This window comes from Amphiprion ocellaris, chromosome 1, assembly GCF_022539595.1.
Source record: "Amphiprion ocellaris isolate individual 3 ecotype Okinawa chromosome 1, ASM2253959v1, whole genome shotgun sequence".
Classification (NCBI taxonomy): Eukaryota; Metazoa; Chordata; class Actinopteri; family Pomacentridae; genus Amphiprion; species Amphiprion ocellaris.
The window spans coordinates 1315409-1342745 of NC_072766.1; the positions used below are offsets into that span (position 1 = coordinate 1315409).

The 27337-nt window shown below is 38.1% G+C and overlaps 2 protein-coding genes across 3 annotated transcripts in view; one reads left to right on the forward strand and one right to left on the reverse strand.

Moving 5' to 3' along the window:
• The first annotated feature begins 8814 nt into the window (after positions 1 to 8814).
• anp32a (acidic (leucine-rich) nuclear phosphoprotein 32 family, member A) lies at positions 8815 to 16253 on the forward strand. Its single transcript, XM_023279273.3, has 7 exons — positions 8815 to 8985; positions 12646 to 12795; positions 12879 to 13001; positions 13090 to 13288; positions 13372 to 13487; positions 13561 to 13615; positions 14964 to 16253. Exons 1-7 carry the CDS (start codon positions 8932 to 8934, stop codon positions 15029 to 15031), a joined length of 765 nt encoding a protein of 254 aa, XP_023135041.1. The 5' UTR covers positions 8815 to 8931; the 3' UTR covers positions 15032 to 16253.
• Positions 16254 to 16414: 161 nt separating this feature from the next.
• The window catches only part of coro2ba (coronin, actin binding protein, 2Ba), a 67431-nt gene continuing 56508 nt past the window's right edge, over positions 16415 to 27337 (reverse strand). For both annotated transcript variants that reach the window (XM_023279271.3, XM_023279268.3), the window contains exons 6-12: positions 26657 to 26773; positions 26462 to 26566; positions 24074 to 24170; positions 23588 to 23700; positions 23051 to 23141; positions 20642 to 20781; positions 16415 to 18373 (exon numbers count right to left, since the gene is read on the reverse strand). In XM_023279271.3, the coding sequence (XP_023135039.1) occupies positions 18239 to 18373; positions 20642 to 20781; positions 23051 to 23141; positions 23588 to 23700; positions 24074 to 24170; positions 26462 to 26566; positions 26657 to 26773 (798 nt within the window). In that variant the 3' untranslated portion in view covers positions 16415 to 18238. The remainder of the gene's footprint in view (positions 18374 to 20641; positions 20782 to 23050; positions 23142 to 23587; positions 23701 to 24073; positions 24171 to 26461; positions 26567 to 26656; positions 26774 to 27337) is intronic.

Here is a 27337-nt window from a genome sequence, read left to right on the forward strand (position 1 = left end):
TAAACAAAACAAAAACGTATCAACAAGGAGGTGGGGGAGTAGAGGGGGGGGGGCCGCCACCCACCTCCCCACCTACTCTCTGCCCTGACTCCACCCAGACTCCGCCTTGGCTCCGCCCATGTGGTCACTTCAGGAACTGCGATGCCAAAGGGACGACGAATTTATCTCTTTTCATCTGATCTGTAGCTCAGTGAGTTAAGGATTTGCCTATGGAGCTGCAGGTCGCTGGTTCAAGACCAGACCCTCCTTAAATTTTCTCAAAAGTGTGACAAAGACAAACAAAGAAAACTGCCACTGGCGGGTCTTGAACCTGCAACCTTCCAGTTGGTAGTCCTCTTCTTATCCTCCTGAGCTACTCGCTCAGATACTAATTCTTCTTTTTTTTGCGCATTTATCATCTATTTTTTGCCATTTTCAAGTTTTTTTTTTAATTCGAGTCTCGACTCGACCGTTTTTCTCAGGAGGTTGGACTTCAGCCTTTGTGCTGGAGGGTTGAACCCTCAGTTCCAAGACTTTCCAAAGCCTCCACACCTCCCGAGTCCTCAGGACCTGAGCTTTCACACAGTCTGGGGGCTGAAATTTTCTAAGTCAGACAGTAGTTCTCTGTTAGATTGAACCTTCAGACAGTCCGAGGACTGATATCTTCTAAGTTCCTGAGTAGTTCTCTGTTAGTTTGAACCTTCAGACAGTCTGAGGACTGAAATTTTAAAAGTTTCTCACTACTTCTGTGTTAGTTTGAACTTTGTGGTGAACAGAAGCCTTAAAACTTGTGACCATGAGTCTTGATTTCACATTTAGATCATTCATCTGAGTTCTTCTCAGACCTTCACCTGTGGGTTTTTTAGAAATCCTCAACAAACTTTGATTCTCTTCACTGAACAGTAAAGTTTGTGGAGATCCGAAATAACATTAGTTTGATAAATGCCTTCAGCTACTAGTAGACTTTATCTGGAAATCAGTTTTCTGAAATGAGTTCTTAGTAAACCTATCCACAATCAAACCAAGAACATAGAAAGAGGAAATGTTTGAAGAAACAACTTGATGTTTTCATTTCAGACTAGAAAACACTTTAAGGCTTTTATCTGTATTTTCTCTTTTGATCATTTTATTGTTTCTTCTGTTTAATTTGATCTTCTAAAGTTTAACTGGTGTCTTTTCAAAGGTTTTATCTTTAGTTTGATTCTTCTTAAATGTTTAGTTTTGCTCTTTTCTCACCTTTTATTCTGTTCTAATGTCTGATCTGATTTCGAAATGTTTTGTCTTTTTAATGTTTGTTGTTTTTTTCAAATGTTTTATGGGCTTGTTTGAAAAATGTCCTTTTCTTTCCCAATGTTTAATTTTTCGATTAAATCTTTAAGGTTTTTCTTTTTAAATGTTTTACCACCTTTTAATGGTTAATTTTCTTTTTTAATGCTTCATTGTATTTTCTGTTTAATTCCTATTTAAAGTTTTATTGTCTTTAAGATTTAATTTTCTAATTAAACATTTAATTTTTTAATTAAATGTTTTGACTTTTAAAGGTTTAATAATCTAATTAAATGTTTTGTATTTTTCTAAATGTGTAATATTCTTGTTTAATTGTATTTTTTAAATGTTTAATTATCTAAAATATTTCATCTTTAATGTTTAATATTTTTGTTCAAAATTTTTTGTTTAATTTCATAATTACATGCTTTGTATCTTCTGTTTAATTATCTAATTAAATATTTTGTCTAATATAATCTAATTGTATTTAATGTTTAATTTTCTTTTTAAAATTTTTATTATATTAAATTTTTTTCCCTTTGATTTAATTGCTCTTTTACTGTAGGTTATTTCTTTAATCTTTTTTTGTCAAGATTTTAACCCCAACCTTAAAGATGAAATAAACCCTTAAATCACAATGAAAATACTTCTGTTGTCACAATCATGAGTTAGTCAATTATACAGTTTATCAATTCAGCTTTATTTGTTTAGCACCTTTAACACAGATTACAAAACTAAACAAGCAAAGAGAAAAAACTATGCTAAAACTATGATTAAAACTCAAAAACAAAAAAAAAAAAAAAAAAAGATTTAACATGGTAATAAAATCTGTTGTGTCCAGGGGATGGAGGGAGTTTATTGAAGTCTTCTTGGGCTCACATGGTAAATCATTTAAAATATAAACTTGATATTCAGTCTAAGGAAACTGCAGAGTGACAGAAGAACCAACAATATCTCCTGTTTTCTCCTTTAACGAGTCGACTCTTCTTGTGCTTTCAGACCAAAGAACTACAGACTCTTCACAACCTGCTCAAACTCTTGGTACAGGACCTCACCACACGGGTTAAGAAGGTTTCCTTCTCATTTCTACTCTGAAGCTCACCTTCTCCTGCTCAAACTGCTGACAAATGTTTCTGCTGCTCTAAAGTCTGCTCTCCAGAACTTCCTAAAAACTCTCAAAGTCTCTTCTGCTGCAGGTTGCTTTGTAGAACTGTTCCAGAAAACCTCACTAAACCACATGGAGGGGCCTCAAGATAGTCGTCCAAATGAAACCGTACAAAAACCAAACTAGCACAACCCAAACACTAAAGTCTCCTGCAGCCTACCAGAGAACCTCTGAGAACAGAGAATCAGGACAGGAACTCTTACCTTCTGGACAACCAACGTTGGTTCACAAACAAGAATACAGAATGTGTCTGACCAGAAACCTCTAAAGACTCACTACAGCCAAGATAAAGACACAACTCAGCTGCAACAAATCCACTAATCACTGCACACATTAGCACCATGTGCTAACTGTGGCTAAAGAACCACATTTACCAAGACAACTATCCAGTACAAAGCCCTAAAACACACCAAGAAACACATTAAAGACGATTTTACTGCTGGAAGCTGCAAGCCAACGCCTAAAGAACAAACTAAAGTAACGGAACCAAACCTCAGTGGTGAACAGAAGCAGAGGAAATGTTTGTCTGCAGCTAAATAAAGCAGGAAGACACTGAGCTGCTCAGGTGTTCCTGATAACACCAAGCAGCCACCTGGACAGCCAATAGGAACACAGCTTACTGGAAGTCCAGAGGGCTGGCTTAGTGAAGGAAATTTAATTTAAAGTTGAAGCAGAAAGTTAACAAAGAAAGTTGAAAACCACCTTCTGATCCCTGAAATCTCTGAGTTTTCCCACAAAGAACACCTGAACATGTCAAACTGGTTCCATAGTAGAACCATCATTGTAAAAACGTCATAGTATGGTGTGTTGCTCAAAAAACATTAGGACCCAGCTGTCAGGGGACAAACATGTAAGAACCATGAGAACAGAGAGAATCCAACCAGTAGGTCACAGTTTATCATCATCTAATCATCTCCTGAAGTCCATATGGTGAGAGACATCAGTATCTGGTTGTTAATTTACCAGAGGATGCTTATAATCATGCTGATGTGGTCTGTACTCTACAGTATTTTAGTGACTCAATAAATGCCTAAGTTGTTTTTTTTTTTTAAATGCTTTTTAGTTTTTAATAAACATTTAACAGCCTATATGTAATCAATAAATGGCCTTTGCCTATCTTAAGAAAAATTCACTCAGAACTCTATGTTAACAGTACTAAATAAATCAATAAATACATGCATACACACAAAAATAAGTTAATACATTAACTGTGTTAAGATAAGATTTAGATATAAAAGAAAAGTTGTTTATATTTTTGTAGAATCCAGTATTGCTCACTGGTTGGTCATTACATTTTGTTAGTTTGATTTCACTGTTTAAAATGATGCCACCTCTTTTCAGACAGAACCTGTGATAATAAAACAATACAAAATTTTTAGTTCCGTGTTAATAAAGCACTTAAAGCTTTAAGTATGGCTAAATGCTTTTTTCAAAATTAAATATATCACTCCTTAGGTGGTAGTGGCCCCAAGTTCAGTAAAGTTGGAAAGATATTCACAGATTCGGACTTCCAGCATCAATAACTCATTAGATATAGGTTGTCAAAACATAAACGGTGCCTCTTTCCCATTGTTGCAAGGCAGACAATGTGCTACAAGCCCAGTTTTATCAAAAGTAGCTGTCTTTCAAGCTACAGGAATAACATTGGTGTCTATGGAGTGAACAGGGTCCGTCTGCAATTTACAAAACCGCTGCAACAGTAAAGAGAGACAAATATTCAATAACTTCACTCTTATACATTGTAGTGTCACTAAAATCACTGCAGCCTTCAACTGGCTCCTGTTGACAAAGTGTTTTAACAGAAATGTAAATGCTGTAATTTGATTCTTTTAATGAACCATGTAACTTGAATGGATGTGATGCTGGTGTGACCACAGTGCACACATCTGATGTTGCTCACAGTGGTCCAAGGAACGCTCAGGGAGTTTGTGTGTTTGCTCAGACTCAGGAAAAATTACAGGGAACATTGAGCACAGATGGCACGTTTGCAGACACTATAGGCAAAGACATTGTTTCATGCCCTGGACAAATTGGGGATTTTGAGATATTTTGCTTCCATAACATGTCTGCTTTCAGTCTAATAGAAAGGAAACATCAAAAATACACATTTAGGTGTTTATTTGAATATACTTTTCAGTCACTAGAGTTCAATTATACCACATATTTTTAGAGGCTGTTTCCTCAAAATTAGTTTTTTTTCCCTCAAACTCTCCACTTCAGGAGCACTTACATAAAACAGACTTTTTTTTGTTTAATTTTGAAAGGTTTGTTCATGTGCCAGTCATAGTCTGATTTCTAGAACATTCTGTTAATGTAAAATCAGTCCCTCCAAGATTTCAGGGCGTTTCTCTTCATTGTTTCTCCCTAAAATGTCTGAATTTACGGCAGCTTTTCTAAAAAATTGTGATGCAAGTTGTGATGTTTTAAACGTATTTGTTGTGATGAAATTGCAGGAGACAGTGACAGTTCCTAAAAAGTTTCATTTTTTTCAGTTTTTAGAACATGTTTCAACATTTTAATTGACAATATTTGTTCCTAAACTAATTCTTTAACGCTCCAACCCATTTCCACCAGCTGGTACACCACGGTGGGAAACTAGCAGCAGCCAGATACTGGTTTAACAGGAAGTGGTTGGTAGATTTAAGCCACTAAATGATCATTTACTACTGAATGAATCATATTTGGACATATCTGTCAGTGGCTTAAAAAGTTAATTTCACATCCTGATATTCACACACGTGTTCAATTCAATTCAATTCAATTCAATTTTATTTATATAGCGCCAATTACAGTCAAATTGTCTCGAGACGCTTTACAGAACCCATATGCCTGACCCCCAGAGCAAGCCAAAAGGCGACAGTGGCAAGGAAAACACCCTTTTAACAGGGAAAAAAACCTCGAGCAGAACCCGGCTCTAATGTGGGGGGACCCATCTGCTGCTGGCTGGACGGGTTGAGAGGGACAGAAGAGGTAGAGAGGTAGAGATAGAGGGGTAGAGATAGAGATAGAGGGATACAGATAGAGGGGTAGAGATAGAGAGGTGGGGGGTGGGACACAAGGACCATAAAACACAGCCACACATCTGAAGCATCCAGCATCCAGCTCTGGGACCAGGGACACTCGGAGAAAGGACACAGAAAGAAACAGAGTGAATGTAATGCAATAATGGTATATATAGTAAATACATAGGTAGTTAGAGAAGGGCTCAGTGCATCCAGAGAGGTTCCCCAGCAAGAGAGGGTCTCAGCAGTTCACACGCTCACGGCTCGTTACGTCCATTAATGAATCTAACTTCCCTTCATTGTTTCAGAGCTCCAACAGATCTGGATCAACAGCTTCCATCACGGTGATCTGTCTGCTCTGTTTCCGCTCCTTTCAGACGTTCTCCTGATATGTTTGGTGGTAGAAAAGTGTTTGTCAGTCGATGGTTTTTGTTTGTTTTCCACCACAATATTTCACGGGTGTAAAACAGTTTAGCTCTGCTTTGGTGAAGAACATCAGGAATTGTTTTTCACCGTCTTTAGCAGTAATTTTTGTTGGTAAATGAGAGACATTAGAATGGGACATACATGCATCTTCAGACCAGAAACAGGAAGTGAATTCAGTGACGTACGTGCGTTACGTTTAGGACTGCTATGATTGGTGGAACTCACGGGAGGCGGGACAAAATGGTGGAAAAGTTGCGGTGATTGGACAGAATTGCAAGGTCACGTAGAATTCATGGAGATTGGTTGAATTTGCATGAATTTGCATGAATTTGCGCGATTGCAACATCGCGAATTCCTGGAGGGACTGAAAAGCATGCCAAAAAGATGATTTTTTTCTGGCTATGTACAATATTATTTGATTTATGGAATTATAAAAAGACATATCCAGAATATATGAGTGTCTTGTTGAACATTTTGGGGAAACGCATTAAATTTCCTGGATTCGGGTGTTTTTATGGACCGTTTCGTAGCATTTCTGTGTAAATTTATAGTAAAAATGTCTTTATTTATGTAAAGGAAAACACTAAATTTAGGCCCCCAAGAAAGAATCCAAATAAAAAGTTAATTTAATGCATTAAGGGTCTCAGATATTCTACATTGCTTTGTAAGTATATATTCTCCTGGAGGTTAACCTTTCATATCATCCCTGCTGAGTCAAAACACACATATACACGTATGATTTACTTTTCTGTCCTCTTTTCTGTCTTTTCTTGGTGAAAGTAATTTTTAACAATAAACTATTTCATTTTAATTCATTCATAAACAACCAGATTTGAGAACTCACATCACACACATCTGGGTTTTGGGAGGATTTTTAGGAATCATTAAAGAACACTGATGAAATCTGTTATGGAATTACAGTGTGATTTTCAAAATAAAAATACGTGAAAGCTTCTTTTATGTTGAAAGAGGACAAATGCATCTTAATATTGAGTGAAATGTGTTCGAGAAATAATCCAAATAATAATTCCTTGCATGCCAATTGGGCAATTTTAGAAAACCTTATTTGCATATTTAAATTTTAATCAATATCGTTGTCTAGGGCAGGTTTATTGTAATCTGGATTTTTCCAAGACAAGTTCTTAGATATAATAAGTCACCTGCATATTGAACACAAAATTTCATAACATTTATCATAAAAAATCCATGTGTGTATGATAAACTGCAGACATTTTAATTTGAAGCTGGATTCATCCAGTGCTCAGTTTTCAGTTTTGGAAATAAATGTAAATTAAGATGAGTCTAATACCTGACTTACATATTAAATATATTCATAAAATTATATATAGTTTGTGTTATAAAACCTGCAACACAAAAAAATCTTTAGAGCTTCATAGTTAACTGGAGTTAACTGGACCAATTCCATCTGAAACTGAGTTTATTCATGTTTAAGTATCTGTCTAAAAAAAAAAAATACTCATTTGCGTGAATTTTTCTATATCTACAAAACCTCATTTAAAGACATACATTTTCAGAAAATGTGGAACAAAAAAAATCCTTAGATCCTTGTTGTAAATAGAGGATATTTCATTTGAAGCTGAATTTATTCAGTATTTGGACATCTGAAGAATTGATTTGAGCAAATTAATGCAAATAAGGGGCATTTATATGTATCCGTATACAGACAAAAATTTACAATAAAAAAAATCATTATTGCTTTCTAGTGAACTTGGTGAGTTTAGTTTGAAGATGAATTTATCCAGTGTTCACATATCTGTTCAAAAAAATTCATGCAAGTTAGGGCAATACCTAATTAGCATATTTAAAGAGTTTTTTTTTTGTTTTTTAAGAAAACTTTTAATAAAATATAATTATTGTTTTAAGGTGAACTGGGGACATTTAACCCTCTAAAACCAAAATATACAAAAGAGTTCAAAAGATCAAGAATAATATATGTATATATGTAAATAATAAAAACAAATAACTAAAATATTTTTTTAAATTACATAGTGTTTTTTAATAAAATCTGTAAAACCCAAATACAGAAAAAAATAGAAATAATATAAATAATAAAAATAGAAATAATAATTACAAACCAATAAAACTCATGTATTTTTGCAACAGTGGGTTTTATAGGGTTCAAATTAAGATGGATCTGTCCAATTAATGTAAATAAAAAATGAATGAATGAATAATTTTTAAAAACTTAATCCAAAAACCAATATGTGCTATAAACTTGTTAAATTTCATGTGAATTATCCAATGTTCAGATTTCTGTTGGGTGAATGATTGTAAATTATGGCATTTTTAGATATATAGAATGAAATTCATACATTGAAAGACGGATTATAAAACATTCTTTAATCCTAAAAAAATATATTAAAAAGCACTGCCTTAAAGTAAATTAAGGAAATTTCATTCTAAACTGGAAAATTTATGCAAAACATGGCTTAAAAATTGCATTGTGTGCGTGTGTACACACACACACATATATATATATATATATATATGTACACACACACACACACACACATATATATATATAAATATATATATATACACACACACACACACACACACATATATATATATAAATATATATATACACACACACACACACAGGCACTTCTGTAAATTAATGCAAATTGTGGCATTTTTCTACAAAAATAATACCTAATTTGCATACTAACACCTGATATTTTATAGAACTGGTTAACAGACAGCCACCAGCTCCTCACAGTGAACTGGGTCAGTTCCAGTTAAACATTTCCCTCCAGTTCCCTCTCAGCTTCTCCTCTGGGGTCAAACATCACCCTGCTATTTCCATGTAAACTTAAGTTAACAACCAAACACGCCAACAAAACCCCACCCAGGTGGATCGGGGCGGACTCATTGGTCCGTGCGTCTGTAAATCGGTTCCCTCTCCGTACGGCACCTCCTATTGGCCGCCGGTGACGACCATCGGGCGCGCAGCTCCCGCCCACCGAGCGGATCAAGTTTGAATGAACAGCAGCAGTCTGCTCCGGAGCTGCCACTTGCATTTGCAGTAATTATTAAAAGTGTGTATCGTGTCGCAAGGCGCGCACATCCACGATGGACATGAAGAAGCGGATTCACCTGGAGTTGCGGAACCGCACTCCGTCAGACGTAAGTTGGACCTGCTCTCCTCTGCGCCTCCCGCCGCTCCGCTCTCCGTTAATGGAGAATTATTTGGTGTGATGTTCTCAGATACTAAGTTTCCTCCTGAAGTTAAAAGAGAAGCAGGCGTCGGGTCACATTGTTGCTCCGCCGTCGCGTTTCCAGCCGGCAGGTGCTGCGGTTCCAACTTTTACGCGGCTCCTGCTTCACGTTTGTGGATGAGCAGTTTGGAAATGCAGCTCAGCTTTTATGAAAACATACAAACAAGCCGACCAGGAGCCATATTTGGAACTTTTGCACGTTTAAAGCCCCTCTGTGTTGTTGTTGTGTGCGCGCCGCTGTTGTGCAGCTTTTGGGCATTTTTACGCTTCGCTCTTGGCGCGGTTCGGGATGCGGATCCTCAAAGTCAGGAATTAGCAGCGATGCGTAAAAGAGCACCGCCTCGGTTCGAGCTGCACGCTGCTCCCGGGTGTTCGCTCGTAAAGTGTCCGGTTTGAAGCGGTGTGTTGGTGCGTTCAGACGAGCCCCGGCAGCCCCTCCAAACCCCAGAGCCTCGGTGCGCACCGGGGAGAAAGCGGCGTGCACCGGGATGGAGGAGAAAGAGGAGGTGGAGGGAGGGAGAGGGAGGCGAAAACACGCAGACATCGGACGCAAACACGCCCGTTATCCGGTCGTTTTTCACCGGGAGGAACTGGTGAAAACAAACAGCCGCGCTGTTGCTCCAGTTTTCCAGAACTAGGACAAGCCGCCATTTTACCGAGAAACAAAGGCAACGCACCGAAAGCCCGTTTCTACTCGACACCGAGCTGCGATTCTCGGTTACCTCCGCGGTAACAGAAGCCTACCCGCGCCACCGAGTCCAACCGGAGGGAACCGTTTGGCACCACCGACAATGAAACGCGGCTTCAGCGGCCCCTCCTACTCACGGACGACCCCGTGCACGACTCGTAGCCGCTCACTGCGCCGCGCAACACCTCAGCCTCCCGTTATAGCGGAGAAAACCACCCTCAGCCTCCCGTTACAGCGGATAAAACCACCCTCAGCCTCCCGTTACAGCGGATAAAACCACCTGCAGCCGCCCGTTTCTGCGGAGATTCTTTAAAAAGTGGCCAAATGTGGTGAAATTGCGCAGCGGACGGAGCATCGCGATATCTGCGGCGGGTTAAAACGCTGTGTTTTGTTTATTATAGTCCCGCTGCTCGCTGCTGATTGGCTGAGTCACGTCCGAGGCCGAGGTGAAAGATCCGATCAGTGCACACCTGTGACCGCAGAACAGCGTCAGTATCAGTGCGCAGAGCGGACAGGTGCTGCGTTAGAAGGTGAGCAGGTCTTCCAAAACTGTGACCTCAGAAATGATCATGATTCCACCTCTGCTCTGTTTAAAGGCTTTAAATGACCAGTGAGTCTCAGAATACACTTTTCTACAAAAAGTGAAAACTTAGCAACTGTTATTGATGCATTACAATGATTTAATTTCATTCATGAAGGTTGTTTTTAAAGATTACAGGCCAGAGAATGTCATTGTAAAATATTATCAATAAACAGGCATTGTAGGGGCTTCTACAGCAATTATTTCATTTATTCTTTTTCTAAAACAGTGTGATTATTTGCTCGTAAGTTTAAAATTGATGAGCCTAGTAGAAAAGTTTTAACTTTACCGTAACTTTATCATTACAATAATATACCTTAATGAACAAATAACAAGTTTGTATTGACTGAAATGACTTCTGAAGTTAGATTCCTCTCCCCTCTGAGGCTTCTGCCACTGTTGACTTATTTATATATATATTTTAAAAGAAAAATAGAAAATAGTCTTACTGCAGTTTACTTAGTTTTTAATTTCAGTAATATGCTATACTTATATCTGATGACTTTTCTATTAGAAACTGCGTTTATTCTCGTTTTCTGTAACTTTTCTGAGCAATAACTGGAACAACAGTTTCTTTTGAGATGAATAAAGTTCTATCTGATCAAATCTTATCATTGATTAAAAAAAATGCAGAAATTATTTGGGATTCTTGAGTTTGATTATTGCCAGTCAGTTTAGAATTGATGGACCAAGGACAAAAATAATGACTGTAGTACAACTTTATCATCACGGATATTTAAGTTCCACTTTTCTCACCAGTAGTTTGGTTAATCTTTATTTGATAAAATATTGTAGCATCTTAACTGCACTGCTGACTTACTCTGATAAATTTACAGAGTAAATAATAAAATAGGGTCTTACCTTTAATATTTAAACAACACTAATGTTTAAATCCACAGAGATTTTTAGTGACTAATATTGATGTTTTGCATGTTTTGTTTTCTTTTTTTAACTTTATCTTAATGGTTATTATGCTGCCATCTGGATATCCTCTTTTTGCTTTGTCTTTTAAAGCACTTCCTTAACTTGTTATATATACAAATAACCTTAAATCATGTTGATTACTAGGATATTAGATGCACCAAACACATATTACCGAATATAATCCTAATTCCTGTGTTTCATTATAAATTGCAAAAAAAAAAAAGTGAAAAAAAGTCATAATTATTCAGTTACAGGAAATAAGTTTCACAAAAAAAACTGTTTTGCTGCAAACACACAAAGTTTTGCGTCTTTGCACCTTATGGCTGTTAGATCCTGATAAAAGTAGCTGCCGAAGTTCTATAAACTGGACCAGGCAGCTTCTTTTTTTTTTAGCAGAATGACGCTTTTTGGCACGAAACTGGAATTATTGTTTCCACTGTAAAATATGGAACCAACTGAACGATATGCAAAAAAGTCAAAGTAGTTGAAGTTTGCAGCTCCTGCCATAAGGACATTAAACGTGGCCACGTTCTGATAATATTTCTATTAATTGTTCAGCTGTAGCACAAACACAGCATTTTAGTACCTACTCAGAGGACAACATTTTCTATTGTCTTTTTTATTATTGAGGGGAGCTTGGAATCAGTCTTTAAATCCTATAAGTAGCGGTGGAAGAAGTTTAGGTCCCTTTAGTTTAGCAAAATAGCAAAGTTTAGTAATGGTTAAAATTATATTGGCAAAATGTCATACACACATTAAAAATAAAAGTGATTTATGTTTTTACATGTAAATATGTCACATAGTGGACTGTTAGTAGTGGGTTAGGGTTAGGTCTTATAATGATGTCTTTTGTCAACGTGGACTGTTGGGCAGCTTCGTATTGGATCATATTTTTGATTTTTATGAAAAACCTTTAGCTGTCAAATGAATGCAGTGTGGTAGGAGTCCAATATCTTTCTCTGAGTGGGAGAGAAAAGTGGCAAAGTGCTGAACATTTCCACTTTTCCTGTCAATACGGTTTTAAGGTTAAATTAACTCATCTAGTTTGGGCCTTTTTCCAGAAATGAACACTTCATTTTACAAAAAATAAGAAACCTCGATGGGAAAAGTAGTTGAATGGCGCTTCTCAAAAGCTGAAATCAAACTGATTTATTGTGTCAAATAGTACTGAACATTTCTGCAGTAGATTTATTCTGCAGATCCATGAAGTCAAATTCAACTCAGTAGGAATAAGAGCTAGAAGACATCAGATATGACCACAAAACTTTCAACTTTAGATTCAGTTTCTATCCAGACAGGTTTTAAATCTTTTACTTCCTGTGTTTGACCTTTTCATGTTGACAAATGCTAATCAGTCCTATTGGTTCATTCTGCAGGTCAAAGAACTCGTGCTCGACAACTGTCGCTCAAACGAAGGGAAGATTGAGGGTCTAACGGATGAGTTCGAGGAGCTGGAGTTTCTAAGCACAATCAACGTCGGTCTGACAACGGTGGCCCACTTGCCGAAGCTAAATAAACTCAAAAAGGTGTGTCTCTTTTCTTCTATACACAACAATTCTGTATTTTTTATCAAGTTTTTCCACATTTGATTTGTTCAATCGATCCACAGCTCGAACTCAGTGATAACCGGATCTCAGGAGGGTTGGAAGTTCTGGCAGAGAAGTGCCCTAACCTCACACATCTCAACCTCAGCGGCAACAAGATTAAAGACCTCAGCACAATAGGACCGCTGGTACGTAGGAGCCCAGAATATCTGATGTTTTAAAAGTACAAAGCAGCTCTCTGATGTGTTGATCAAACCTTGATTTCTCTCCTGATAGAAAGAACTGGGGATCCTGAAGAGCTTAGATCTGTTTAACTGTGAAGTGACGAACCTGAACGAATACAGAGACAATGTGTTCAAGCTCTTACCCCAGCTCACGTACCTGGACGGCTACGACAAAGACGACAAAGAGGCGCCGGATTCGGACGCCGAGGTTTACGCCGAGGGTCTGGACGATGACGAGGACGATGAAGATGGTAGGTCTGGAGGAGCCTCGTCTGTCTAGCATCTGCTTTAAGGTTAAGACACATCTGGCTGATAATGAACTGGTTTTACTCAGATGTAGACGAGGAGGACTACGACGAAGACGCAGCACCGGGAGATGAGGAAGAGGAGGAAGGAGAGGAGGATGAAGAGGAGAATGAAGAGGAAGAAGAGGAGGATCTCAGCGGAGAGGTGGGATGAGAAAAGATGAGAGTTGTGTAATCGTTGAATAGAACATAAGTTAATTTTGTCTTTTTTAATAAAGGAGGAAGAGGAGGAAGATTTGAATGACAGAGAGGTCGATGATGAGGATGATGAAGGTGAGGAAAAAACATCACAGTATCTACCACATACTACTCATTATATATCATTTGATTTGCAGTTTTTAGACAAATATCTGCACAAATGTACTCACCAAAATCCACTGTATGTATCCCTGAGGCCTCATTATACTTTGAACATTTTTAGTTTTTATCCACGTTTGCAGGTTTGTGTTCTTCTAGTGGTGCTTTGATGCCACTTTTCTTTGCATGTTTCCACCAAAAAGCGTAAAACCAGCTGCAGGAATTTTGACTGTGATCCATATAAACACTCATCCTGGGTGGGTGCGTTAGTGTGCGTTAGTGTGCAGGATGCAAACAAAACTGAAGAAAAATAAAGGTTTTAGAGGAAAGCTATTTTTGCACCAACAGGAAATGGTACACGACTACCAATTAAACCTTTTCCAAAACTTCTGTCATTATTTTTGGCCTTCTGAAGTGTGTCCTGGACCCATTTCCACCACTAGTTGTAGTTTTTTCCAGCTGCAGAAAGCACCGTCATTTCCTTTTTTTTGTGCTTTGAGATTGCTGTAAAGGTGCTTCTGACACTCCTGAACACACAAATACTAAAAACTTGCTTAAGATTAGTAAACTGATTCTGAAAATCCCAGTAGTCCATGTAAACTTGCCTTTTAATGTGAAATTTGTGTGTTATTTGCTTGATTCTGGTGTTTTTATCTCTAGAAAGGCTAAAGGCTCTAAAGGCTTCTTACTGGTTTTAACAGACGACATCACATCTCCCCTGTTCTGGCTTTTCTCCACCGGCTCCCTGTTGGTTTTAGAATTGATTTTAAGATTTTACTGATCACTTTTAAAGCTCTCCTGGCTATATTTAGACCTGTTAACCCCGTACATCTCTACAGCATCCTTAGATCCTCGGGTGGATCCCTCCTGATTGTTCCAAAGTCGAGGCCTAAATCCAAGGGGGACCAGGTCGTCTCCATAAGGACCTCGGCTTTGGAACGACCTGCCTGAGGAGATAAGACTTGCCCAACAAATAACTTCTTTAAAACCACTTCTAAAAACCCACTTTTATAGACTCGCCTTCCAATAAAGTTCTCTTTTATTTCTCTTATCACTGTCTGCCCTTATGTTCACTGCTTGTAGTTTCTCTCTCTAACCTCCTGATCTTCATCTATTTCTATCTTTTATTTTCTCTTCAGCTTCTCTATTAACCCCCTGATGTGACGTCGTCCTTTTAACCAGCTTTTAGTCAGCGATCCATTCTGGACATTTTTGTCATTTTTTTATGTTCTACCTGTTAAAGCACTTTGTGAATGTTCTTCTTAAAGATGCTACACTAATAGAATTATTATTATTATTATTAACATGACTCTTTGTTTTCCAGAAGAGGAGCGAGGTCAGAAGAGGAAAAGGGAATTGGATGAAGAAGGCGAGGAGGATGAAGACGATTGAGAAGCCTCTTTAAGTTAAGTTGTGAACTGTTTTAAACTCATATCTCCCCGTCACTTCCCACCAGCCCCATGTACTTTCCCCCCCAGTTTCATATTGCAGTAGGAGTGTTTTTTGTTATCGGCCAGTCAGGTAGATGGGGTTCCCTGTAGGAAAGAAAAACCTACAAAAAAAGATACATTTCTGTACCTTTGATGCTCCTGTGTTCCAGTCTTTTCTGTCCACTTTTAACTGCTTCGTGGACACCAGTTTTGTAATCTGAAATAATAGCAAACCTTTTTGCAGAAATGTTTCTGTTTTCTCACCGTTTGTGTAAAACCAGTTTCTGATGTATTTTAAGACCTCCCTCCTTGAAAAGAAAAACAGAAAATCAAGCAAAAAGAGTGCATGTCTAATACATTCTAAAGTCAACTACTGGATTCATGTACTGCTGTCCTCTACTCGTCTTAAACTCGTTTGGTTTTTTTGCATTGTTCTTTTTCTTTCTTATTTTTTTAAGTTATGTGTTTGTAGTGTCACCAGTATGCCAATACTCTCTGCTGTCCTGGTGTGAATCTTGTGTCTGAACATGCACAATGTGACCCTCGCGGGACATATTTTTAAATCAAAGCAAACTAATGTCTGCCCTTGTCAAAGCTGCTCCTCCTCCTCCAACCCTCAGCTTTGATAGTTCGGAAATTACGTGTTCTTGTAAATAATGACCAAATATATTTTTTTGTATTCTCTTTGATGACGGCAGACATTGAACAGACAACTGAGGTGAAACTATGAATTGTAATAAGATATTAAATATGTATGCTGCTTTATCTTAAAAAAAAAAAAAGACAAACATACGCAGTGTGAAATTTCATGAATCTGAACATAACTTTGTATGCATAAGCTTTCCATAGAGAGAACATCATCGTTGCTTTTCCCATGTTCTTTTTTTCCCGTGACACCTCAGTTGGAAATGTTTGACTCCGTGGTGGTGGTAGTAGTGTAGACAAGTACTCGATATAAATGGAGGTTACAACTTTATGTGCATTGGAAATTTATTGATTCAAGTGTAAACTCTGGAAAACGGCCATTTATTTGGACGTTGTTTTCTCAAGTTAGACGCAACGGTCAAATTGGCCTACCTCAGTGATTCTTCACTCTATGTTAATTCCACTGTCATCAGCCAAATTCTGTTTCTTTTTTTTCTTCTCCTTCCCATTCACTTCAATAAATCCCTTTTATATATGTTTTTGAAGTTTGTGGTCCTTGTACAGCAACACAGTCCAGTCAAAAGGGTGAAATGTGTACAGAATTTCAGGTTTCAGGTGTTAATTTCCACACGGTAAACCAAACCAGGATGCATTTTCACAAGACTTGAGGCATAAACTCTTATTAAATATCAACTTAGCATACAAGTTGAAGCCAGGTTTTACTCAATTCCCAAAAATTTCAGCTCAGTACTAACAAATTTTGAGGTTCTGCCAGTTTTTCAAAGTCAAAATGCCATTTAGCAACTGTACAAAAAGACATTTTAAAAGCACATTTCTGCCTCGTTACCTTACCTTCTCCAACAAGAACAGCTAAAGGTTGATTTTTAGTCCTCGGTTCGTCTACATGAGAAGCCTTGTCAGTCTGGAAGATCCCTTTTCGCTCTTTCTACTTTCACTGTAGCTTTTTATTTTCCCTGCAAGAAACACACACATTTACCATTAGCCTGTCGCTAGTTCAAGTCTACTTTTCAAGGGTTCCTATGTTTTTATTTTCAAGCTTTTGACCCTTTATGTCCCTGCTGTGATGTGATCAGAGAAGACTTGTGACCTTTAATCCTTGACTTACTTTCTACATACAAATTCTAACTGAAAATGGCTTTTGAGCAGAATCTTTCTTGAACCTGGCCATTATATCGGAGCCAATCGACTGTTAATGCAGTCCCCATTTCTCTTAAAATGTAACACTAACGGAAAGCAATATTTGGTGGTAAAATTGAGGCATTTAAACTACAGTTTAGCCTAAAATCTGTTGATGGTACAAGTGGAGGAGAGGCAGATGACCTGAAGTCTTAAAAGCAAAATTACAGAGCTACAGGCGAACACGTCTCAGTAAGAGTAATATACTTAAGTTTAAATGTAAAAGGATGGTTATTAATACAGTCTGCACTGTTAGGAAGAGGCAAGAATATAGCTTTATAACTTAGCTTAAGTTATGCAGTTGGAGTCGAAGAACTAAATACTGTTTAAGGTGCCATTTCACACAAATCTCGCACCGTTTCAACCAGAAACATTCAGCAGAAATCTATCAAGCATCACAATCATTACTTACGCAGCCACGTCGTACAAAAACAGTGGGATTAACAATTATACATGTCAGTAGCCAAAAAGGTAAGATGTGACAAATAAATAGAAGCAAATATACATTACCCCCATCCTCAAAATTAGCCCTAAATACCAGTAACAGCCAATAAAGTCCACCACCTGGATCCAAGTTCTCCACTGCTTTCCCACTATTTAAATAAACAGGAAGAAGAGTGTGAGCTGTCCACCCTCCTGACTGCATTTCAGAGAGCTATGTGTTACTGAGTAGATCTATAGTCAACATTTGTAGGTGAGGAAAGCAGTTACAGGATAAGCAGCTTTGTGATAAAACACGATCCACCTCAGCAGAACTCTTCGGTCTGTCAGAAAACTACTTCACATCAGCCATGTTGAGATGCTGCAGCTCGCTGCAAAGTGCAGCAGGGTCTAAGGCCTTAGGGAAGAAGAACAGGAGCCGCTGATGGTCTGTTTCATCCTCCGGTTTGAACCTGGATGAGGATTCGTAGGTGGTTTGGTCGGTACGAGAGGATGGGAAACGGTGATCAAGGCATTGCCACGAGGACAACAGGGCAGGCATGGTGAGATGAATACCGAGGCGGTGTGGTGGAAATATTCAATCCTAACACTCATTTATAAAAACAGAAAACACCAAAACTGACTGGATCTCAGAATCTGGCTCTCATCAGTTGAATGTGTGAGCGGTGATCCCTGAACTGTCTCGCCTACATCTCTGATGATCACTACAAGACTCCAGTTAATCAGTCAACACTTATCCCAGTTACCATACTATCGTGAGCACTATGCGGGCAGCAGGAATGAACTTATGATATAATGACATATATCAAAAAAGCAGGGCGGGGGGCTCAGGAGCTTGTGGAGGTCTGAGTTGGGGGCAGCTTTGCCAGTCCGGGAGGCTCCGAGGTCAGACGTTGGTGGGACTAACGTTCTTCAGGTTGTTGAGCTCCAGCTCCAGCTGGCGTATTCGCACATCCTTGGTGGTCAGCTCCTCCTTCAGCCGCCGCAGCTCATCCTGCTGCCGGAAAAACATCCGCAGGAGCTACGCAGAGAGAAGAAGAAGAAGCACACATGCAAGAACATTCATGTAACGATACTTTGACTCATGGAGGAAAGCTAGAAAGAAGGCCAGAGGACATTTGTAGTGTAACTGTAACTGCTCCGACCTAAAACAACAGGCTGGTACCTGAAAAAACAACCTGATCTCAGGCTCCAGTTCTTATCTTTTCCAGATAACATCACACTGCACTGTTATTCCACTGAGTAAAGCCCTGCTGCAGCTAGAAAATCAACCTTGAGGTGAAGCTGTTTTGTCAACTCCTGTTTCAGTGAAGTTCAAGAATAAACTTTAAAATTCTAACAAAATAATACTCCTTTTAATAACCACCAAGTAGCTCTTCTCCAGATATTTTTTTCTCTTTTCTGCTGAGTCAGTCTGATGATTTATCAAATTCTGCAGCTGATCAAATGACTCCATGACTCTTGTGTAGGTTCTCTTCATTTCTCTGGGGTTTTTTTCTGCCCATATGGCATTTTTTATTGCTAGAAGACACATCAGCGAACACTAAGGCTAGTATTTCCACCTTAAAACTGCAGTGTACTGATGCTGTTCTAAAAAACACAGATTCACACTTCTGTGGATTTTGTACGGAACAAACCTAAGGAACCAATCCCTACTGCCTATTATTTCATTTTTTTTCCGATTCAAACTTGTATGACTGAATTACTTAAATATTACAACCTGCTATTGTGTGGTGAATAATTTGCACATTTGCAAACACATTTAAAAAAAAAATCCTTCAATTTGCTTTACTTGCTGTTGATTTGACTCGTAACACTTTCTGTCTACTGATGTGTAACACCTGCTATTGCTTTATAAAAATCTTTTTATTCTTCAAAGATTTTTTTTAAGGTTAGCTGAAATGCACCAAAACACAGAGTCAAAAAAAGCAGGGAGACAGGGATTTAACAGGTACATCTGAGCCATTTGTCAGGTTTTAAGGTATTTTTTCAGGGAAAAAAAAAAATCTAAACATGCAAATTTCATACACAGAGATAATATTTTAAGAATTTAGTTAATAACCAGAGAGGGACTTTTAATCAATTTAGACCAGAATTACTTAACAATACAGTAAAAAGCATCTTCACTGGGCTCATGAATATACAGTCATTGAAAAATGATCAGACCACCCTTCCCTTGTTTTCTTCAACTTCTTGTTTATTTTAATGCCTGGAACCATTAAAGGTATATATGTTTGGACAAATATGATGATAACAACTGAACTAGCTGATAAGAGTTTAATTTCAGAGCTGATATCAGACATTTTCCATGGTATTCTTGATAATAACCAAAATGATTTCAGTTCTTCCATCAGTATCTATGGCATTGTTCTGCCAAAAACAGCTTTTAGGATTCCATGTTTTCTTTTCTGTCTGTTTTAGTCACATGATCCACACAGGAGTTAATACTGATTCATAACCATTGTTTCTGATGACTGCATCCATGCATCTTGGATGTTCTCCACCAGCTTCTGACATAGTTCTGCTGTCACAGCAGCCCAGTCCTGTTGCCTAATTCTAACTAATCTGCTTTGTTTTTGGGCTGGTGGTTTTCCATTTAGTGTTTGATGATTTTCCACAGGTTTTCAGTTGGATTTAGATCTAGTGATTGAGCAGATCAAGGCATGTTTCCAATGTTCTGGTTCTCCATCCAGGCTTTAACTGACATTGTCTTGTTGGAAAATCCAGTCATTGGAGGCAGGAAAGAGTTTTCCAGCTGATGGAAGAAGACTGTTTTCTAGAGTAGCCCCAAACATGACCTGGTTCATTCTCCCTGTTCCACCCAGACTGAAACTACCTCAGATGGTCACTGATCCACCTCCATGTTTTACTGTAGGGACAGACAGTCTGGTTTGTAGCTTCTCCAGGCTTCCTCCTAACCAGTAAGTTGGCTGGAGTGGGTATCAACTGACATTTTTTTTTCATGAATATATATTTTTTAAATTAAACATAGAGAATTAAGTGATTATAATTAGATTTTAAGTTCAGGCATTAGACCCAATTACCTGTGAAAACAGTAAAACTTCTCTTCATTTGGTTCATTTGTACAAACAGATGAAGAAACAGTGAATATTGCAGATATGCACCACATGCTGTAGTATGCAGAGCAACCCGTCACACCTTTACAGAAAAGGAAACCCCTGTACAACAATAACAAAACGTCCAATACTTGTGGTATTATTGGACTCTCTAAAAGCTACTACAGCCACTGTCTAGGACATTTTTATTAGAGCGATTATCTGTGCTTTACCTCGTTCTCCGTCCGGGGCGGTACGTTCTCCAGGAGGTCGATCCCATTCACCACCACGCTCTTCTTCTCCTTCACCGGGGCCTTGAACACTAGCTGGTTTGGCCGGTGGTAACCGTCCTTCAGGGACATCAAGACGGGGTCTGTTTGGACCAAGGAGCAGAAACTCTTCTCACTGAGCATGTGAATACCAACACAAAGCACAAAGAGGCTAAAGTCCTCCACAGATCGCCACAGGGAGTCTCTTGTTGCTCCGTGCTGCTCTTTAACTGTGACAGCATTGTTTGATTGTCTACAAACTGCAGTTTCCTCATTAAATGCTTGGTAATGTTTGGGAAGCATTACATTTATTATAATTATTCCTTCCGCCAGCTCTTTGTTATGAAGGATACGAATGCTGAGAACACACACACCATGAAGAATGGAGGTGATGAAAAGAAAAAAAAAGATTTCCTCAATCCACAGTCACCTCCTGGATGCTCTCTTGGTTAACGCTGTAATTTTAAGGCTCCATGAAATGAATCAGAACCCCATTCAACTTGTATGATGCTGATTAAAAGGAAATATCTGTGGGACTTTGCGCTACAGCGATGACAATACAAGCCATATGCTGTCAACAAAACAAAGATTCTGTGATGGAAGTTGGCTGCATTTTAATTGCCATGCTCTTCTTCGGTTCCGTTTGCTTTTTAGTGTGAACGTTTTTGCCTAAGTTATCTGGAAAATAAGTTATAGCACATGATTGTGATCCTGGTTTACCTAACATAGGTTTATATTTTTCAGAAAGTGAAAGTAAAAGTTGATTAAGCCTCGTAACCCCAAACAGTTTCTGAGCATTTTTGGATCCTGTCAAATTTTGACTCAATGCAAGTTTATTTTTCACTGCAATATAAAGTCCTGCATCGCTATGGAATAATATGGAATATGCAATAAATCACAAAAAAGAAAGACAAAAGTTGCATTATTTTATTAAGATTGAAAGTACTTGAATCAGTTTTTAATAGTAGCTAATTTAAGTGTTCACAGGTGTTAGCCATACCAGTAAAAAGGTGGCTCCTCATGCTGTAGATATTTTACTTTTTAAAATATTTTTATAAACCTTTACATATCAGGCAGATTTCACACTACTCTGCACATCAACTCTCTCTATATGTATATTTAGATTTCACCATGTGGAATGTATCTTCCAACAACCAGCTGATCATTTTTCTACTCAGTTTTGCACATTTGTCTCCTTCCTACTGTGTGAAAACACAGCCTGCAGTTCAGCTGAATAGTGACACAATCAGTTGGTTGCAGCTCAGTAACTAAACGGTTCTCGTTGCACAAATGAGTGCAGAAATTTTAGTTTTTTACTGAATCTGGTACAAAAAAATGATTTTAAAATAAGAAATGTAGAAAAAAGTGATTTTGTTGATATCTTATGATTTTAACTAGACACGATTAAAAAAGTTAATCTAATCAATTAGAGGCTTTGTAATTAATTAATCAAGATTAACAGCAGCAAAGTTTATCAGCTCAACTAAATGTTGGTTGACTGAATGATGACTAGACATATACGTGAACTATAACAATAAAATTTTCATCTGTCTGCTACATCCACAGATTACTGCAAACTCAAAGCGACATTATAGCGATTATATTCAACATCTTAAGACTTTTTGTAAACTCAAACACTTTCAGCGTCTTCTGAAGTGGTCTATTATGGGATGGCTACACCGTTAGCCGGTACCTGGACTGTAGTAGCTAATGTATGGGGCGTCACCCTGGAGCTCGTTTGCATGAAGTAGTTTTGTTTATGCAAATGAGGCACAGGGAGCAGAAGTCCAACGCAACGCAAAACTTTCGTAAAATGTCGAAACCAGCCGTCATTGAACTGAACCCAGGACAGATTCTTTCAGAACGCTTTCAGAAATACTTTTTTTTGAACAGTTTTCAGAATAAAAGAGAAAGTTTGCGGCCGAGCCGCCGTGTTGGTCCGACGTTTATGCTCGGATTCACTCTTTATCATGGCTGGAAAAAAGACTTTAGGTTCATTAGCGGCACCTACTGGGCCGGACTGTTCATCGGTGTTACTGGTGGGACAGATATTAGGGAACTGAGAAAGGTGCGATTAAATGCGTTATTTTTTTAACGTGTTATTTTTTCTGTAATTAATTAATTGTAATTAACACGTTAAGGTTCCAGCCCTAATTTTTTTTAATTGAATTTTTTCGATGTTACTGCATGTCGCAGGATACGTTCAAAGACTGAAAGAAAGTTGAAAATTCTGGCTCTGAAATGGGGCAATTTTGGTGATTTTTAAAAAACAAAACCATACATTTAAAATCCGTCGGTGGGTTTTGGGCTTCAGAGGGTTAAAATGTGGCTCAACAGACCAGTCCATAGGTGTCTACTGTGTTTTTTTTTTACCTCTATCGATTCCGCTGAGCCATTCGCTGGCGGACAGGGCGGGTTCTGTCCCTGCTGTCATGGGGTAGATGTCCTCCTGGTATGTGTCGGACTGTGAACACACATTTTCAGATGTTTTGACCACATTTTCTGTCTTACTTTATTTGATATTCAGGTAATTACCTGAATGTCTGGATAAAAGGTCACACAGGGTCCCTTGCATAAAATGTCTGAAAATAATAAACAGAATCTTTTTACATGAGTCTGAAGGGACTTTATGCTAGCAAGATGCTTTAGACATCACCTTGACAATTCTGTGACCTCTAAGAACTTCAGCAGAAGTTAACTGAACCTCGCTCAGATTACCATGACTTGAGGACCTACATATACATCTGTCCTCTCATCAGCTAGATCTGGAAGTCCTTTCATGACAATAAAAGAGAAAACACTGTACGTGTAGCATTGCTAAGACATGTTAATTAAAGTCCGACAGACACTTTAAAAGCCTCTAAGTGTTGAATAAATGTAATATACTGCAGACATCGACCCTACACTCACCCTCCTCGGCACAATCATGGAAATTGGCTCAATCAAACCCTTCAGCGTCACCAGTTTGTAGAAGCGAAACACCTCGCAGGCTGCCACATCCAGCCCGTGCTTTGGCATCACACCTGCAGACAAAAACAGCAGCATGCGGTGATAAAAATCATTTCCACCACATAAAATCCCTTCGCAGAATTCATAGCTGTTTTGGAACCTCAGCAGCAAGTTCTAAAAAAAAAAGCTACAATGTGATGCTGCTGGACCAGTCAGAGGAGCCTCTTCAGCGTCATTCAGGGAATATTTGATTTCATCTTGCTCTTTTTTTCTTCAATGAATTTCATCCTTTCAGGCTCCATTTTTAGAGGCGTTTTGACGCCGAGCCCAGTTTCTCAGTGATTCACTGCCTCCATCCTCCTCTAAGGACTGCTAATGAAGTGGGTAGGGTTTCTCTTTCCTCTCTGGCAGGAAAGATCAGATATTGCTGATCAACAACTGACTTACCGAGTCCTTTCTGCGGGGCCGGGGACCGGAACTCCATTAGGTATTGGATGTATGGCTTCTCTGTGGTGATTTCAAAGTAACGGATGTTTCCATCGCCCTGCCAAAGCAGCACAATGTGGCCGTTACATTCTCAATGCTACAAGTACAGCTTCCTCTTATTTGCTGCTATGCTCGTATTCCCAGAACAAACTATTCACCCCTTAGAGAAAAGCCAGAACATCATAAAACCTCACAGCACTTCTCAGAGTGGTTTCTTCTTTAATCCTGTGAGCACTCGGCTAATTTCAAGGTAATTTCACTGCCTTTACTTTGAAGCTCTTATCTTGGTCATTATGAGGGCTATGCATGTTGTAGCTTGTTTTTTTCAGCCTAGTCTGATCTCCAGTGGACCAGACCAGTAAAACCACAGCATAATAACCTATGAATAACCACAACTCCCGATGGTTCCTTTGGTTTAGTGCAAAAATGTTCATTCTGAAAATGTTCACATTTAAGGATTATTATTTTTTTTTTACTAAACATCATGAACAACCTGACATTTCTTCAGAAAAATAAGTTCAATTTCAACAACATTCAGCCTCAGTTTATCATTTCCACATTACAACTTCCAGATCACAGAGTGTCGACAAAGGAACACAACATTTAGTCACCTGGAACTGAACCAGAGAGGATTTAACTTATGATCAAAATGACAAAAGTCAGACAAAAAAAGACAAACACAAGACAAAATATTACAAAAACGAGACACAAAATGAAAAAAGTGAGAAACGAACCGACAAAAAATAGACAAATGACGCAAGCAAGACAAAAAGGAAACAGATAACGACAAAAATGAGAAACAAGATGATGAAAACATGAGACAGGCAACAAAAGTCCGACAAAAAAAACAACAAGAACAAGACAAAATATGACAAAAATGAGACACAAAATGACAAAAGAACAATGAACAATCTAGTATTTTACTTCATGATCTAAACAACTTGTCATGGTCTAGAAATGATTTAAAATTTATAGTTTTACTAATTTACAATCTGTAGTTAATGTCTTCTCTGGAATTTTTACACTTTGAGTGTAAAAGTTTATAAAAAAAAAAGGGTTAGGGTGTAAAAAAAAAAAAAGTGATTAGACCCTCTGGAGGACCGCTTTTGGCCCGCAGGCTGCATGTTGGACACCCCTGGTCTAGAATATGGCAATAAAGGTGGGATCCTGTATGACTTAGAAATTGGAAAAAACATTTTTTATATATATATATATATATATATATATATATATATATATATATATATATATATATATATATATATATATATATATATATATATAATATATAATATATAATAGTTCACATACCCTGGCAGAATTTATAAAATATACCATTCTTTAGTGAAAACATGAATGATCAGAGCAAATGTGGCAATAAAAACTTTGTCTGACCACTAACCCTAAAAGTAAGAAATCCATGATCAAATATATTTTCTAAAAAGAAACTGACAATGCTTCATAAATTTTGTGAAAATAAGTTAGCACATGATTATGATCCTAGTTTACCCAACATGGGTTTATATTTTGCAGAAAGTAAAAGTTGATTAACCCTCTTAAGCACTGAGCATTTTTGGATCCTGTCAATTTTTATTCAGTGTTTAATTTTCATTTCTCCTCTCTGGAAGCAGCTCAGCCATGTCTGGAAGCAGAGAGAACTCAGAAAGTCTTTTGTGCTGAATAACATTGTTAAATGTAAAAAAATCACAAAAAAAAGAAACAAAAAAATGAATAATTTTATAAAGATTGAAAAAACTTTAATGTTAATTTTTTAAGTGCCCACAGGTGTTACAATACTAGAAAAAATGTGGCTGCACATGCTGTAGATAGTTTAATGAAAACATTTCTAAAAAAACAAACAAAAAAAAAAACTGGCAATGTTTCACAAATTTGACAAAGATATGTAAACTTATGAGCACATATACAACACTTGCTCCATAAATTTAACTCATACTGCTGCTTATTTGTTCTGCTTATTTAATTTTAACCTAAAATAATAAGATATCACGTTTTTTCTTCTTGTAATTTCAGCTACCTTAGTTTTCTTTTGATTATCTACGACTGTTTGCAGCATGTATGCTCTTGTAACTTCAAAATGGTTAATTCTGGACCTCCACCCTGTTACTGTGTTACCATGTGTGTTTAATGCTCCTTTTACATCTCATACCAAGAACAAAATCTTTTATTTTCTGCAAAAAGGTGTTTTTTCTGCATCTGGTGCCATCTGTGTGCAAAGGTGCAACTGCTTTTCATGCAATTTAAAATCCCACTGCATTCTGTAGAAAAAAAATTAAAGTAAAAACTAGAGCTGTAGAAAGATCCTGGTGTGACCCAGTGAGCGGTTCTGACCTTTCCTGCCAGGTACAACATGTGGGTGTCGGTGTCATAGAACGGAAACAACAGTCCCGAGAGCCCGTCTATGTCCTCCTCCACAATCGGCATCGACAAATCCTCCTGGGAAGAGCAACGCATGCATGGAGTTAAACTCACAAACACACCGGCTCCGCCCAGCGTGGCTTCAGACATACGGAGGCGCTTCCTGACCTGATCCCAGAGAGCGATCTGCCGGGTGTTCCAGCGAGAAACTCCCGTGGTGAGCAGTCGCTTCATGTTGCCCAGGAACACCACTCGGTTCACACGGTGGTTCTTACAGCTGGCTTGCTGTTGGAGAAGCACACAAAGATCAGCCTTTGATGCTAAAAAGCCAAAGCTCTACTATGTTAACAGCATTTATTCTGCACATTCTTGTGACAGTAGAGTGTAAAGAGTCCACTGAAATATTTTACTGACTGCAGATACACAGGTAGCAAAACTTTACATTACACATACAGTTAGACTAAGAGCTTTGCACACCAGCATAAACATAATTATAAGCCATTACTGGTACTAAAATAACGCACACAGAGCCATAATCTTTGTAATTCTGTATTTCAGGTACGGAACATTTTCATGATTTCTCCCAGATTAACTTTTAACTAACCCTAACCCTGCCGCCTTTAACTTGGTGCAGCAGGGGAGAAGCAAATGGGTCTAATCAGAAGTTTCTGAAAATATTGTGTTTCAGGAGTTTTTTTCTTTATTTCATAGCTGCAGTAGAAACATAGAAAATGCAACAATGGTCCAGCCAGGTCCGAACAGTGAATTAAACTGCTAGAGTACCAGGATGTCTGTAAATCATCAAAGGTCAGACATCTAGAGGTTGAGCAGGGTGGCCAAGATTTAGTT

Excerpts from the sequence above, each read along its gene's own strand:
- anp32a (XM_023279273.3), top strand. The coding sequence starts at position 8,932 with ATGGACATGAAGAAGCGGATTCACCTGGAGTTGCGGAACCGCACTCCG. Across the intron at positions 12,796-12,878 it reads AGCTAAATAAACTCAAAAAG|CTCGAACTCAGTGATAACCG; the intron begins GTGTGTCTCTTT and ends ATCGATCCACAG. Across the intron at positions 13,616-14,963 it reads CGATGATGAGGATGATGAAG|AAGAGGAGCGAGGTCAGAAG; the intron begins GTGAGGAAAAAA and ends TTTGTTTTCCAG.